The sequence below is a fragment of the Cydia pomonella genome, chromosome 10, assembly GCF_033807575.1.
Source record: "Cydia pomonella isolate Wapato2018A chromosome 10, ilCydPomo1, whole genome shotgun sequence".
Classification (NCBI taxonomy): Eukaryota; Metazoa; Arthropoda; class Insecta; order Lepidoptera; family Tortricidae; genus Cydia; species Cydia pomonella.
In genome coordinates, this window is record NC_084712.1 from 66,441 (window position 1) to 80,319 (window position 13,879).

The following is a 13,879-nucleotide window of genomic DNA, read 5'->3' on the forward strand; positions in this document are numbered from 1 at the left end:
ACAATATGATATCAAATGTGACGTTATCGGTTTTTTTTTGTACTCTATTTTGAGTTTTGACAGCAGTTTGAAGTTTCACTCGTCAAAATTCATTATTTCTAAATAGGGCTTAAATATGTCCTTAGCTAAAATATTTTCCGTAACTACGCGAGGTAATAACAGTGTTTGATTCAATCTATCATTAATATTCTTCCCCGAAAGCGCCTTTTCGATATTTTTGCATTAATATATCGATTACGCAACTGTGTTGTTTATAACCTCTTCTGCGTATTTACTATTGAAAAATTCTATTAATATACCGAAATTGCGGCGTGATTTCATATATTATACACTACTTACATTAGGCTCTTGAGTTTATCATTCCTACTTGGCCACAATTCGGTAATAAAACTAACTTATTGCTTGCCCTTTTAAATTGACCAAGTATAGAAAATGAGTGTGTTGTAGTGCGCGCTTGCGGCGCACTGAGCCGCGCGTACAGCGCGCCGGCGGGCAAGGCGGCAGGCGAGTACCCGCTGCAGGAGAAAGGCTACATGTACGTGAACGCCGAGCCGCAGGACATGTCGTTCAAGGCGCTGTCCGACAAGGCTGCACAGACCATGTTCTGGACGGAGCTCGCCAGAGGCTTCGCTGTCACCTTGGCTCATATATTTAAGGTATGTTTAAAAGCTATACTTTGGTGCAATTATTTAGTGAAATCTGTGAAAATGTATATTTTTTCAAAACAGCTGTCTTATGCAAAGGTTTGAGATATTATTATGTGTATAACTGTAAGCCTAAGGAAATCTAAACGTGTGTGTAACCAGTATGAAATAGAAAGATTTACTCCCTATAATGTCTACATTTGTTGGCTATAGTTGCTTTGCTTTAATATTAATTTCTCTTTTAATGACGAAAACTCAATGGACCATATTTTAAAAGGAGAAGAGAAGAAGTATAGCATCAAAGAACGCCCAATCCCTTGAGTGTTGCTATATAGAGCTTACACTGTAGTTTATTTTTACAATGCTCTTTTACGTATGTGACATAGTATAAAAAAGCGGCCAAGTGCGAGTCGGACTCGCGCATGAAGGGTTCCGTACAATTTAAGACGTATTAAAAAAAAATCTTCTTATTAGATCTTGTTCAACATTTTACCACTTTGGACACACATTTTACCACTTTGGAAGTGTCTCTCGCACAAACTATTCAGTTTAGAAAAAAATGATATTAGGAACCTAAATATCATTTTTGAAGACCTATCCATAGATACCCCACACGTATATGTTTGACGAAAAAAATTTTTTTTTAATTTTATGACGTATTAAAAAAAAACTACTTACTAGATCTCGTTCAAACCAATTTTCGGTGGAAGTTTACATGGCAATGTATATCATATATTTTTTTTAGATTTTTCATTCTGTTATTTTAGAAGTTACAGGGGGGGGGACACACTTTTTTTCACTTTGGAAGGTTCTCTCGCGCAAACTATTCAGTTTAGAAAAAAATAATATTAGAAACCTTAATATCATTTTTGAAGACCTATCCATAGATACCCCACACGTATGGGTATGATGAAAAAAAATTTTTTTTTTTAATTTCATGACGTATTAAAAAAAAACTACTTACTAGATCTCGTTCAAACCAATTTTCGGTGGAAGTTTACATGGCAATGTATATCATATATTTTTTTTAGATTTTTCATTCTGTTATTTTAGAAGTTACAGGGGGGGGGACACACTTTTTTTCACTTTGGAAGGTTCTCTCGCGCAAACTATTCAGTTTAGAAAAAAATAATATTAGAAACCTTAATATCATTTTTGAAGACCTATCCATAGATACCCCACACGTATGGGTATGATGAAAAAAAATATTTTTTTTAAATTTCATGACGTATTAAAAAAAAACTACTTACTAGATCTCGTTCAAACCAATTTTCGGTGGAAGTTTACATGGCAATGTATATCATATATTTTTTTTAGATTTTTCATTCTGTTATTTTAGAAGTTACGGGGGGGGGGGGACACACTTTTTACCACTTTGGAAGTATCTCTCGCGCAAACTATTCAGTTTAGAAAAAAATGATATTAGAAACCTCAATATCATTTTTGAAGACCTATCCATAGATACCCCACACGTATGGGTTTGATGAAAAAAGATTTTTTGAGTTTCAGTTCTAAGTATGGGGAACCCCCAAAATTTATTGTTTTTTTTCTATTTTTGTGTGAAAATCTTAATGCGGTTCATAGAATACATCCACTTACTAAGTTTGAACAGTACAGCTCTTATAGTTTCGGAAAAAAGTGGCTGTGACAGAATCGGACAGACAGACGGACATGACGAATCTATAAGGGTTCCGTTTTTTGCCATTTGGCTACGGAACCCTAAAAAAAGATATAATTGCTTGATTTATAGTATGCTTGCAAAATGACTTTTTGCGTATACATTAATATAACAATAACAGCCTATACCTATACCCAACTAGGGTTTCCTATACAAGAAAATAATGATTAAACAAATCAATAGTGCATTAAGAGCAATTCCTAGCTGAGCAACTTTTCAAATCTCGAATTTTTGAAGCTATGTTTCTGTCGCGCTGCGGTGGGCGGGTGCCGGAGCTATCTAAGTGTGAGTGCGCGCACACAGACGCGAGACTCGTGCGCTCGCTCATTGTGCGCCGTTCCGTCGACATCGCCCGCGAGCCGGACGGAATTTATTCTGCGCTGCCCGACGCAAGTTGTTTTTGTTGTTACCACGTAATATTGTTTTTATTATACTGTATCTATTACACCCTATCACCTGTACTAAATGTATTTTTCACCTATGATGACGAAATAATAAATGATTGATTGATATTAATTACCATATAGGTAAAAACTGCAAAAAAGAATGATGTCTCAGCTTTGGTTGTCGTCGTACAGTCAAGTGCAAAAATATGTATCGAAAGAATCGTCTCATAAATATGGTACTACGCTCTTATTACACTGGAATAAGATGCTATGGGACATATTTTTGAGTAAGATGTGTACACCCATATTTTTACACTTGACTGTACCTATCCGTATCAGTAAGTTGGGAGTGATCATGGTGTGTTGTGAAATTTTGTAAGTAGGTATAAATATACCTATGGTTAAACTACAATCTATTTAACTTGTAGTACGATGGGGCTAAACTTGAGCCGCCTTATTGAAGAACGTATCGCAATGACAATCTGGGACCAATAGAGAGAACTCGTGAAAAAATGTTTTTTCGAGATCTCAACACGTGACAGATTCTTGAAGTACGTAGTGAATCGTTAAATAATAACCGTAGATTCGGCCTGAATTTTGGTAATCTTCAATATAGAACGGTTTTAGTTTTGTACCTGTGTAAAGATGAGACATACTTTTCTTAGGGTAACGAGTGTTTTGCCATCAAGGGAGAACATTGGATGGTGAAAAAAAGTTGCTTCTAATGGAAAGAGAATAAGGTATCACAAAGAAATAGGTCCGGTGTCTACCCTTTTGTATCCGATCTTAACCCTGATACAAAAATTGGTAAAATTGTGGCTCTCAAACTTTGATACCTATGTCATAAGGCAATTTGATAAGTAAACAATGTGCTAAGAAACCTCTTATTGTAAGGTTTACCCGAAGTAATAAAAAAAAACCACTGAAATAATAGATACGTTGCGAAGTTTTGACAATTTAAGATTTCGTGAACTATACAGGTTTAGGGAAAGTGTAAATGTATTGTTTATTGAATGGAATGTACTGGAAGATATTAAGTACTTAAGTAGGAGGGACAAAAATAAAAAAAAAAAAAAAATCGCGCCCAGTCATTTTTAATGAAGGTCGCCAAAAAAATAAGAATCAAACTTAGAAATCTAAAAGACTAAGTAGTTCTTTAAAAAGGTCAAGGTCACTGAAAGCCCATCTTGAAGTATGGAAAATAATTAAAATTGCGATTTTGTTGGTTTAATTTTGCAATAGTTGATATACAATCTTTTTTTTTTTGATAAAATGTAAGGATCGTATGTAAAGAGTAAAGTAAATATATCGGAAAAGAGAGCCCTCTTGAAGCATTTTAAGGAAACTAATTTCGAAGCCCTATCTCTATTTTGTATCCGAAACTAGCAATGTATGTATGCGTGCACATCTACATATGCATCCGTATGTGTAGGTACTTTATTGCGAAAAATTGCTCATTTGGTATCTATTTTACTCGATTTTGTTATAAATTTCAACATGTATCATCATCCCTATACAATATAAATACTCTTTATTGCACACCTCAATAAAAGAAAACATACACATAAGCACAGGTAAACAACATGCGGTCTTATCGCTGAAAGGCAACCTTTGGGTTGCGGAAATTAAAAAAATTACATTGTCAGTAACTGTCGCGCTGGTAGTGGTACTGGATAAAAATAATGGTACGAAAGTGTGATCAAGAAAACAATAAATGTGATAATTAAGGTCAGTAGGTAAATTGAAGAAAATTTAAAGTTTGATAATCACTGTTGTCTTTTAAATAGGTAAAGATCTGATTGTTTCTGGTCCGATCTTTACCTGGAAGGGTCAAGATCGGATATCGGTCTACAGCAGTGCTAGGTCTGTTAACACAATTACAAAAACAAACACAGTTTCATCACAATACGCAAAATAAATTACAGAGCGAAGATCGGATAGAAGGAAGAATTCGCGAAATTTACCTTGCTCTCTGTGATTGCACATAGCACAAGCCCGACTCCCTGAGCGACGCGGGAACACTGACAGTCGAGGCGCAATGAAATGGCGACTTACACAATGTTGCCAACATTAAAAAATAAAGCCAAATTAGGGGGAAATGAATGTCCTACGTTCTTCACCCGCATCCGGTATTTACCCAACATAGGTACCTTAATCGTTGAACCGCCGCATTTCAAAATGGCCCTTATTTTGATATCGGCTAGCCGTAATGTAATACGGCGGATTATACAATACGACTGCGATACTTATATAAATCCCATCGTCGATGTAATTTCATTAAATTTGCTATCTAGTGGCAAACATCAAAGTCTTTTACTTGTGACGCACAAGTGTGAGCAAGGTAAAATACTATATTTCTAAAAAAAATTGCCTACTACGTAATAAAAGAAAATGTGATTATTAAATTATAATACGAAAGGTGGTCAAATCGCAAAATGCTGTCGTTTTATTTAAAATAATGAAATAATTAGACCAGTTCCGAAAGTACCGGGAAATCCCGGTTCTTTAAAACAGTACCGGTTTTCGTGCGATAAGGACAACTGCAGCTCGGACCGAAATTCACTCGCAAAAAACTCAAAAATCGAGGTTTCGCTCTCGACTGTTTCCTCCTCCAAAACGCAACTAATCATTATGAAATTTTGGAAATTGCAAGAGGAAGAAATAATCTATGCCGCTATGTTTTGATTTTTTGGATATTTTTTGTCATATTTGTATACTGTGCCTTTTTTTACAGCCAATTCAATTGAGCCGTTTTTGCGATTTTCGAGGCGCTGTATCTTTCTTCAAAATAAAATAATCCAAAAAAGCAAAACATAGCGGCACAGATATTGATCTTATTTGAAAAAATCACTGCTCTAGGTTAAAAATCCAGGGAGGAATCAGTCGAGAGCGTTTGTATGGAAAAATCGCAACTAGGAATTCCTCTTAAACAATTATGTGATGGGAAACAAATTGCTATATAAATAAATAAAAACAATAACAGCCCCCTCTTTTTCCATCAGGGGTTATTATTATTATTATTAAAGCTTTTTTCCACTTAACAAGTTTGGCAATGTATTTCTAATTTACAACTATTTCTTCCATCTTTGTTATGTGGCCCCTCTGAGGGTAAAAGCCTCCTCCATTCTGGTAAAACTAAAACATGCACCAGATATGCAAAATAGGAAGAGTGGAGAAGATTGGGGGGGCCTTTGCCCAAAGTCAATCGTCAGGTCAATGAGAATCGGTTATCATAGATTAAGAAAAACTATAGATACTTATGTTAAACCTGCCACCTCTCTTATATCGTCAATCCATCTTTGTCGTGAAGAATGTCATCAGAAATGGTTATAGATAAAAAATGCTTCCAGGAACCTGCAACCATTAACTACCCATTCGAGAAGGGGCCACTGTCCCCGCGGTTCAGAGGGGAACACGCGCTGCGCCGCTACCCCTCCGGCGAGGAGCGCTGCATAGCTTGCAAGCTGTGCGAAGCTATCTGCCCCGCGCAGGTTAGTCACTACAGTACGTTTCAGAATGAAGCCATTCGAGACATTAAACAGAAGGCTATTCCCCAGCTACTTGGCCTCTTTATTAATGAATGTATTCATAAAGTGTCCATGCAATTTTACAGATAGCACACAACACCTCCAGTCCTTGTTTGGTCTTTGAACAAATTGGGTATTAGATAGTTAAAATCACTTGAAAAAACTGATTTCCACTGTTAGTTATTACAAAGTTACAAAGCAGTGTGCCCCGCAGGCCATCACGATCGAGGCGGAGGAGCGCGCGGACGGCTCGCGCCGCACCACGCGGTACGACATCGACATGACCAAGTGCATCTACTGCGGCTTCTGCCAGGTTACACGTCTACCTTGTACTCCTTATACCTCATCATTCATTTAAATTTTCTGAATTTTTGGCAAAAATATCGGCATGTCCAGGGATCGGCCCTGGATCTTTGACTGATAAAGAGCTGAAAAGAAATTTTGTCTTCCTCTCAAGAGGTTCTAAGTATGAGCCTTACATTATTTATCTTAATCTTCATTTTAGCGTGAAATAAACAAGCTGATAATTATGTAATAGTAGCTCTGCGAGCTGTAGACTTTGCCATTAATTAATATAAAGCCTGCTAGCAAATTTCATGAAAATCGGTATAAAAATGCATACTGCAGAGAATAGTCAGATAGCATTTTTGTCAAAGTTGAAACACTCTCTCGATACACATATAAGAAAATTTGAGAAAAATAACCAATGTACATGAAATGAGAGTAATAACGTGGTCTTACAGGAGGCGTGCCCGGTGGACGCCATCGTGGAGGGCCCGAACTTCGAGTTCTCGACGGAGACGCACGAGGAGCTGCTCTACAACAAGGAGAAGCTGCTGCTCAACGGCGACAAGTGGGAGGCCGAGATCGCCTCCAACATCCGCGCCGACCATCTCTACCGCTGAACTGTCAACATCCGCGCCGACCATCTCTACCGCTGAACTGTCAACATCCGCGCCGACCATCTCTACCGCTGAACTGTCAACATCCGCGCCGACCATCTCTACCGCTGAACTGTCAACATCCGCGCCGACCATCTCTACCGCTGAACTGTCAACATCCGCGCCGACCATCTCTACCGCTGAACTGTCAACATCCGCGCCGACCATCTCTACCGCTGAACTGTCAACATCCGCGCCGACCATCTCTACCGCTGAACTGTCAAGTGCCCACCTCACTCGCATAGCTTTAGGAGCCGACTTGCACTGAGCTTTTGAAGATATTCTTCGGTTTAAAGACATGTTTTATCGTACATGAAATGTATTTGGGTATTTCCAAAAGGAAAAAGCAATACAAGTGAAAGAAACTTCTAAAAAGAAACCTTTATTAGCTTATTACTTTACGTGATTTTCGGGATTACCCAATTTCCAAAGGTACGCGAATACCCTTTAGTGGTAAAGTCAGCCTTTAGTTAGTTAAAATAATGTTCAATTTCATCTAGCCGGTGGTACAAGTGTTTCACTAGCTGTAGAAATGATCCATGTGACAGCTGTAAGTAATAAATGTAAATATTTGAGCTCGGCGCAAAATAGCTCTTAAATATAGAAATATTAAGTTATTCTTTTGTGATAATAAATCAATATCTCAGTTATCACTGTTCTTTTACTGATATTCTCAAATACTGTTTTTCTTGGGGGTATATAATTATGTACATTTTACGTCGTACAGACAAACTTTTTCTAATACTTTCATTGGTAGGATACTAGGATAGCATAAGATAAAAAAAAGTACTACAGATGAAAATAATTTATTCTATTATTTGATTTAATAAATTTAATTGACATAAAACATAACTAATTAATGAGGTAATCATTAGTAAATAGCCGGGTCCACACAGAGCGAGCGAGCGAGCACGTACGTGCGAGGCAATTTTCCTCACGCACAAACCGGCCAGTGTAGACGTGCCTCGGCCGAGGCGGCGCGCTCGGCCGAGCACAACGCACGCGCCGCCTCGGCCGAGGCACGTACGTGCTCGCTCGCTCGCTCTGTGTGGACCCGGCTATTATAAACATATACAACAAAAACATTTGCAAATACTTCTATTTATTTTAAATGTTATTTATAGTTTATTAACAAATACGCGTGACACACTTATACGTGCGAATCGGATGCAGTGCCATGTGCCATAAATAACAACATAAAAATACGGTTTGCAAAGTTTTGGTCAACAATTTATCAATAAAGCAATATTTAATTATCACTACTCAGTCCATGGCTTAAAATACTTGTAAATTAATTAATGCTACAGTTCGTTATTTCAAAACGTTTTAAAAAGATGTTTATATTACTCATGAAAGCAAAAGAATGTAAAAGATCGTATATGATTTATAATTGTTACATATTTGACTTATTTTTCTAATGGTAAAAAAACGAATTATAGGTAACGTTATATAAAATAAGCAGCACAGCGATACAGTAAAAGTTGATATTAGAAATGGTATTGTGGCTCTGCTTTCACGAGTATTGCTAGCGTTTACAGAATACATTATAGGATCACATTGGTACGTATTTCACAGGGGCTTTTCTTACGTTAGATATTTAGAGTAAAGTTGTTAGTAGTAGAAGAGTATAAAGTCTGAATAATTTGTGCCTCGACAGCTGAAGTAGATATCGCTGTACGGCCCCTTATTCGGTGACTCTGGTTAATGGTTGACAATTTAGTTAGGTACGACAAATTATAAATATTGCGCCATCTTTGCCGTCGTCAGCTGTCAAACTTAGGGACACTACACATCTAATACAATCGATTATTTAGCCAGAGGTTGCGTAAACATCACATATACGGCATATGAAGTTTTTGGCGTCAGCTGATGTGGACAGCACTTGGAAGCCAAGGCCCCTGGCGTCAGTTGGTGTGGTTCCCGCCGAGGATCTTGTAGGAGTACCTCTCCAGGTCCTCCGCCACGAGGCCCAGGCCGCGGTCCGCGTCGACGGCGAGCACCTCGCAGCCCACGGAGCCCGAGCTCAGCCAGCTCTCGTACGAGTCGTGCACCTGCACGTCAGTTACAATCTTTACAGTGAGGACATAACTGCACAGTGCGAGCGGGATAGTAATATAGATATGCGTGTGCGACAGAGATAGATAATAGTGGATTAGTTTCATCTAAAGCGTGTAATGCAACTCACTTCCTGCAGGTACTCGAGCGGCACGGCGGCCTCCTCGGCGCGCGCGCGCCGCAGCATGCGTTCGTACACAACTTGTGGGGTGGTCCGCAGATACACTGCAACATAATTTGTTGTAGAAAACCCTAAAGTATATTTACGTAAATCAAAATCACCCAAATCCATGAAATAGGGAATCCCATCTTTCTGAAGTGTTTGAAATTACGATGTTGTTTCATTTAATTTCATTGATCAGCCAAATTAGATGTAAATTGAATAGGCCACGATGTAACTGAAATCTCATGCAAGTTCATGCACCATCTAAATGACCCCTTAAGAACTACAGATAATAGTGTCTAGTTGGATCACCTAGAAAACATAAAATTTTGAATGTGTAACTAACCTAATGTTTGGGTTTCAAACTCACCTATAAGATCCAGGCTGATGTCGAGATTCTTCTCGGAGTAATCAAACCAGGTCATCAGAACTTGGTACTCTGCATCCTCCAGGTAGTTCTGCTTCTTGGCGTTCTCTACGAAGCAGTGCCGGCTGTTCTGTACTGACCTGCATCAAATATAGTTAAATTACGACATTTTGCCTCACAGAATAAAAGTAGAAGAGCTGATGACCACACGGTCTGGTACATGAATAGGGACCAGGAGTGAAGGGTCATACCATTCAGCAGGCAGAAAGGAAGCAGGAAGCTCATGCTAAATTATTAGTTAATGAAAAGGAAGAAAGTGGGCACTCAGTTTAACCCTATGGCACTCAAGTTTGTCAAACCCTTACTTTTATAAACTGCAGGTTTTAGGGACTCTATTAATATCAATTTTAAGAGGCATAGTAAGTAAATAAATTAGTCTTAAATGGGTCTATACATGAAATTGATGTATTCCCTGTATGCTAGGTACAAGTGGGAAGAGTCGCTGCATATAAATCATTCCCATTTGTGGGTTGGCAAATAGGAATACATCATGAAATGTGCCCTAAAAAGTGTCTTACTACAATCCGCACCAAAGAATTTTACCTCTCAAACATCTTGACAGTGATTCCCGGGTGCGAGGGTGGACTGATCTGTATCTTGAGGCGGCTCAGATGCACATAGTGCTGGAACGGGAAGGTCCACTTGTGCACATTCCCATACAACAGTCCCAGCAGATTGTGGCCACCAACATTCCTCCACTCATCTAAGGGTTCCTGCAGATCAAATGTGTGTTAGTTTTCAAACCACTGTTTTATAAGGTTGACATTAGTCCTCCCTACAACTTTTAGTCAAAATGAGTGCTTTGGATACAGGTTAGGTTCACCCTTCAGATATATATTAGCTTGTATGGGGCCTGGATGAGGGTTTCTGCAGGCAGAGGCTAATGGAGACTGCTTGCTGCAGAGAGAGAGAGTTGCACAGATATATTATAATTACAAAATATTCAAATGAAATTTACATGTTCTGATGGCTTTATTATTAGAATAGGTGTTGCAATTTGTAATGGTAGATACTTACTGTGGGACCTAGAAGCTTTTAGATTAATATGTAAGCAACATTTCGCTTTTAAGCACTAATAAGTCATACAGATATTATGTTGGATCTTAATGGTTAACAAAATTAAGTATCTCAATAACTCACCGGATGTGCCTCAACGTTGCGGTATTTCTGAAAGAACTTGATACAAGTCGACTTCCCGGAGCCAATGTTGCCTTCGATGGACACTCTAAAGGGCCGAGAGCCCGCCAAACGGGCAGCGGAGCCCACTGATTTCATTTGAGACATTATACTTGATATAGTTGCGAAATAAGCCTTTTTTGAACTTAGATAATATATATATATTAAACCGAGTGACCTGTGGCATTTAAATATAAAAATAAATTGCATCTACCATGCCAAAATAGAAAACATCACAATATTCAGAGAGAAACGGCGGCAAATCTAGCGCTGCATCAAAAACAACTGTCAATGTCAAAATGGCAGATTGTTTGAGCTCTTAATAAAAACGCGTAATACATTCAATAAATCGCCAAAAATGAGCATCCGGTAATGGCAGGTACTTGTACAACAAACAAACCATTTTTGTTATAGTTAAGATTTACTTACTTACAAACTTACTTATCTCTAAAATCTTTAAACAAACCTTTTTAAATGTGGCTTGATTCAGTTACATAAAAAAAAAACAAAATAGTAAAAAAAAAATAAAACACTTTTCACTAGGATATCTTAATACTAAAATTATACTATAAAATATAAGCCATCATAAAAATCTATTCTGTCAGAAATGTATAGTTATGTTGCGCACTAATTCCCGTCGGCCCCAGATAACAGAGCAGTCCGCACGTAATTAAAGTGCCCGGCTCATTATATGTCGTTATAATGGGATAACGAGCGCATTGTCGCCCCAAACACACTCCAAACGCTTACCGAGTTCTGGAGATACGACAATTTAGGTAAATTACATTTATTATTTGCCTGAAAATGTTGTTATTACGAGTACGTTCGTCATAATAAGGGTGTGGGCTGCGCGCGCTTACACATGGCGCGTCTGTAATGAAGTAGTGTAGCCTTATACGGCCCGTTTCGAAGAATAATTAAGACACGTTTAAGATCTTGGAAAGATCGATAACTAAACGACATGTCAAAATTGACGTTTATTTCAATTCCGCTGTGATCCCAATAAGATCTATCTACTTACTATATTTCTAACGTTAAAGTGACATTGGTTACCCGAATCGAACTGCTTCTGTCAATTATACGACATACAAACGATATCTAAATGAGAACTTATTGTTATCGTATTTCATTCTTCGAATCGGGCCGCTAGGCCGGCTAGACCAGCGCAGTAGTGAGCGTGATCACCGTGTGTTTTAAGTTTTATATCCACGCATTTTTGAGAAAAGCAGTCGACTTTAAACATAACTCGGCCGTGGTAGAAATTAATGGCCGTGTAGGTATTCATAAAATGGCCCACTACGCTCGGTCGACAATTCGCTCTTTCCCGGCCTTCGTATAAAAAATATGTATGTATGTATATTCTTTATTGTACATTTTTTTTTTTTTTTTTTTTTTCATTTATTTTACCTGGGAGTTTTAGCTTTACGCTAAGCCACCCCCGTAATCCAAAAAATTACATGTATGACTCTAGGTAACATTTAACAATGAGGAAAAATAAATTTTAAGCAGTTCCTTAGCATCATCTGATGATGGTGAGGCCAAGGCACTGTTACACCATCCTACGTTACTACCATTACCACTGACACGATCGCGTCGCTGGGCAGCGCTCCGGACACATTCCGTCAGTACGTGTACAACATCCTCAACCATATTGCAATCTAGGCAATTAGATGAATCTGATAACTTCATAAGATATTTGAATTTATTAGAAGGTATGTGTCCAGTACGCAGTCGAAGCAGTGATACAATGTACTTGCGTTTTATTTTTAATTTTTCAAACCATGGGTAACGAGGAAGATCGTGTTGAATGGTTTTATACCAAATTCCTTTAGTTAATGACCGCTCATCGTAATATTCCTTCCATTGTAGACGGCACTTTTCTTTTGCTGCTCTCAAGATCTCATTGTGCATTGGTAAACATTCATAATCATTTCCTTCACTGATGGCTAGTTTGGCGGCGAGGTCTGCTTCCTCGTTACCCATTAGGCCTATATGTGAGGGTACCCACTGCATCACAACTTTTTTATTCGCAGCTTGGATTTTACCGATGGTTTCCAAGATATGATAGGCTATCGGTAGACCTCGACTTCTCGAGGTTAACCGAGCCAAATGTAATAAAGCACTTTTAGAGTCAGATAAGATGACAAATTGATTATAGTCCACCGATAATATATACGCTAAAGATTCTGAAACAGCAATTAATTCAGTATGCATTATTGATATGTTTGCACTTATTTTAAATTTAGCACGTAGGTCTAATTGCGGGTCGAAGAAAGCCGCGCCAGAACCGGTTTCCTCCCTGGAACCATCGGTAAAAATCTTGTAATATGTAGCATACTCCCTACCCAGTAACATACTGCATTTGTTTTTTAAAGTGACTGCGCATAACTGTTTTTTAGCAACGTTAACCCCTTCAATATTCAACCTAATGTTTTGCGATAAATCAAAAGAAGTAATCCAATTACTCAAAGAATACATAGGTAATTTACTCGCCGATTGAATTGGGTACTGTTTATAGGCTCTAAGTGTACTAACCAAAAGAGGTATTTTTTTTCTAACCCAGTATCTATGGTTACACGAACTGTCTAACTGTTTAACAACCTCACTTGTTATGTTGTTTTTAAACGCTTGAGATCTCAGCCAAAATTTAACCGCTAAATACCTTCTACGCATGTGTAAAGGAGGGAGACACAGCTCACTCTCCATCGCTTGTATGGGAGTTGTTCTGATAAAACCCCCAATTACGCGCATTGCTAGGTTTTGCACCGTGTTAAGTTTGTTTAAATGGTTATTGATGCTAGTATCATATAAGAAACTGCAATAATCGATCCTACTGCGAATAATCGTTATGTATAGGCGCCTCAAATGTGTAGGATGAATGC

At 38.2% G+C, this 13,879-nt stretch overlaps 2 protein-coding genes across 2 annotated transcripts; one reads left to right on the top strand and one right to left on the bottom strand.

Annotated features, from left to right (window-relative positions):
• The first annotated feature begins 47 nt into the window (after nucleotides 1-47).
• LOC133521777 (NADH-ubiquinone oxidoreductase subunit 8-like) lies at nucleotides 48-7,826 on the top strand. Its single transcript, XM_061856846.1, has 5 exons — nucleotides 48-152; nucleotides 448-656; nucleotides 6,059-6,199; nucleotides 6,450-6,548; nucleotides 6,979-7,826. Exons 1-5 carry the CDS (start codon nucleotides 116-118, stop codon nucleotides 7,138-7,140), a joined length of 648 nt encoding a protein of 215 aa, XP_061712830.1. The 5' UTR covers nucleotides 48-115; the 3' UTR covers nucleotides 7,141-7,826.
• Nucleotides 7,827-8,547: 721 nt separating this feature from the next.
• Nucleotides 8,548-11,253, bottom strand: LOC133521776 (deoxynucleoside kinase-like). The gene is made up of 5 exons (XM_061856845.1): nucleotides 10,962-11,253; nucleotides 10,365-10,534; nucleotides 9,765-9,901; nucleotides 9,362-9,456; nucleotides 8,548-9,227 (listed from the first exon to the last, which is right to left on the bottom strand). The coding sequence occupies exons 1-5, from the start codon at nucleotides 11,205-11,207 to the stop codon at nucleotides 9,081-9,083; spliced, it is 795 nt and encodes a 264-aa protein (XP_061712829.1). The 5' UTR covers nucleotides 11,208-11,253; the 3' UTR covers nucleotides 8,548-9,080.
• Nucleotides 11,254-13,879: the final 2,626 nt, after the last annotated feature.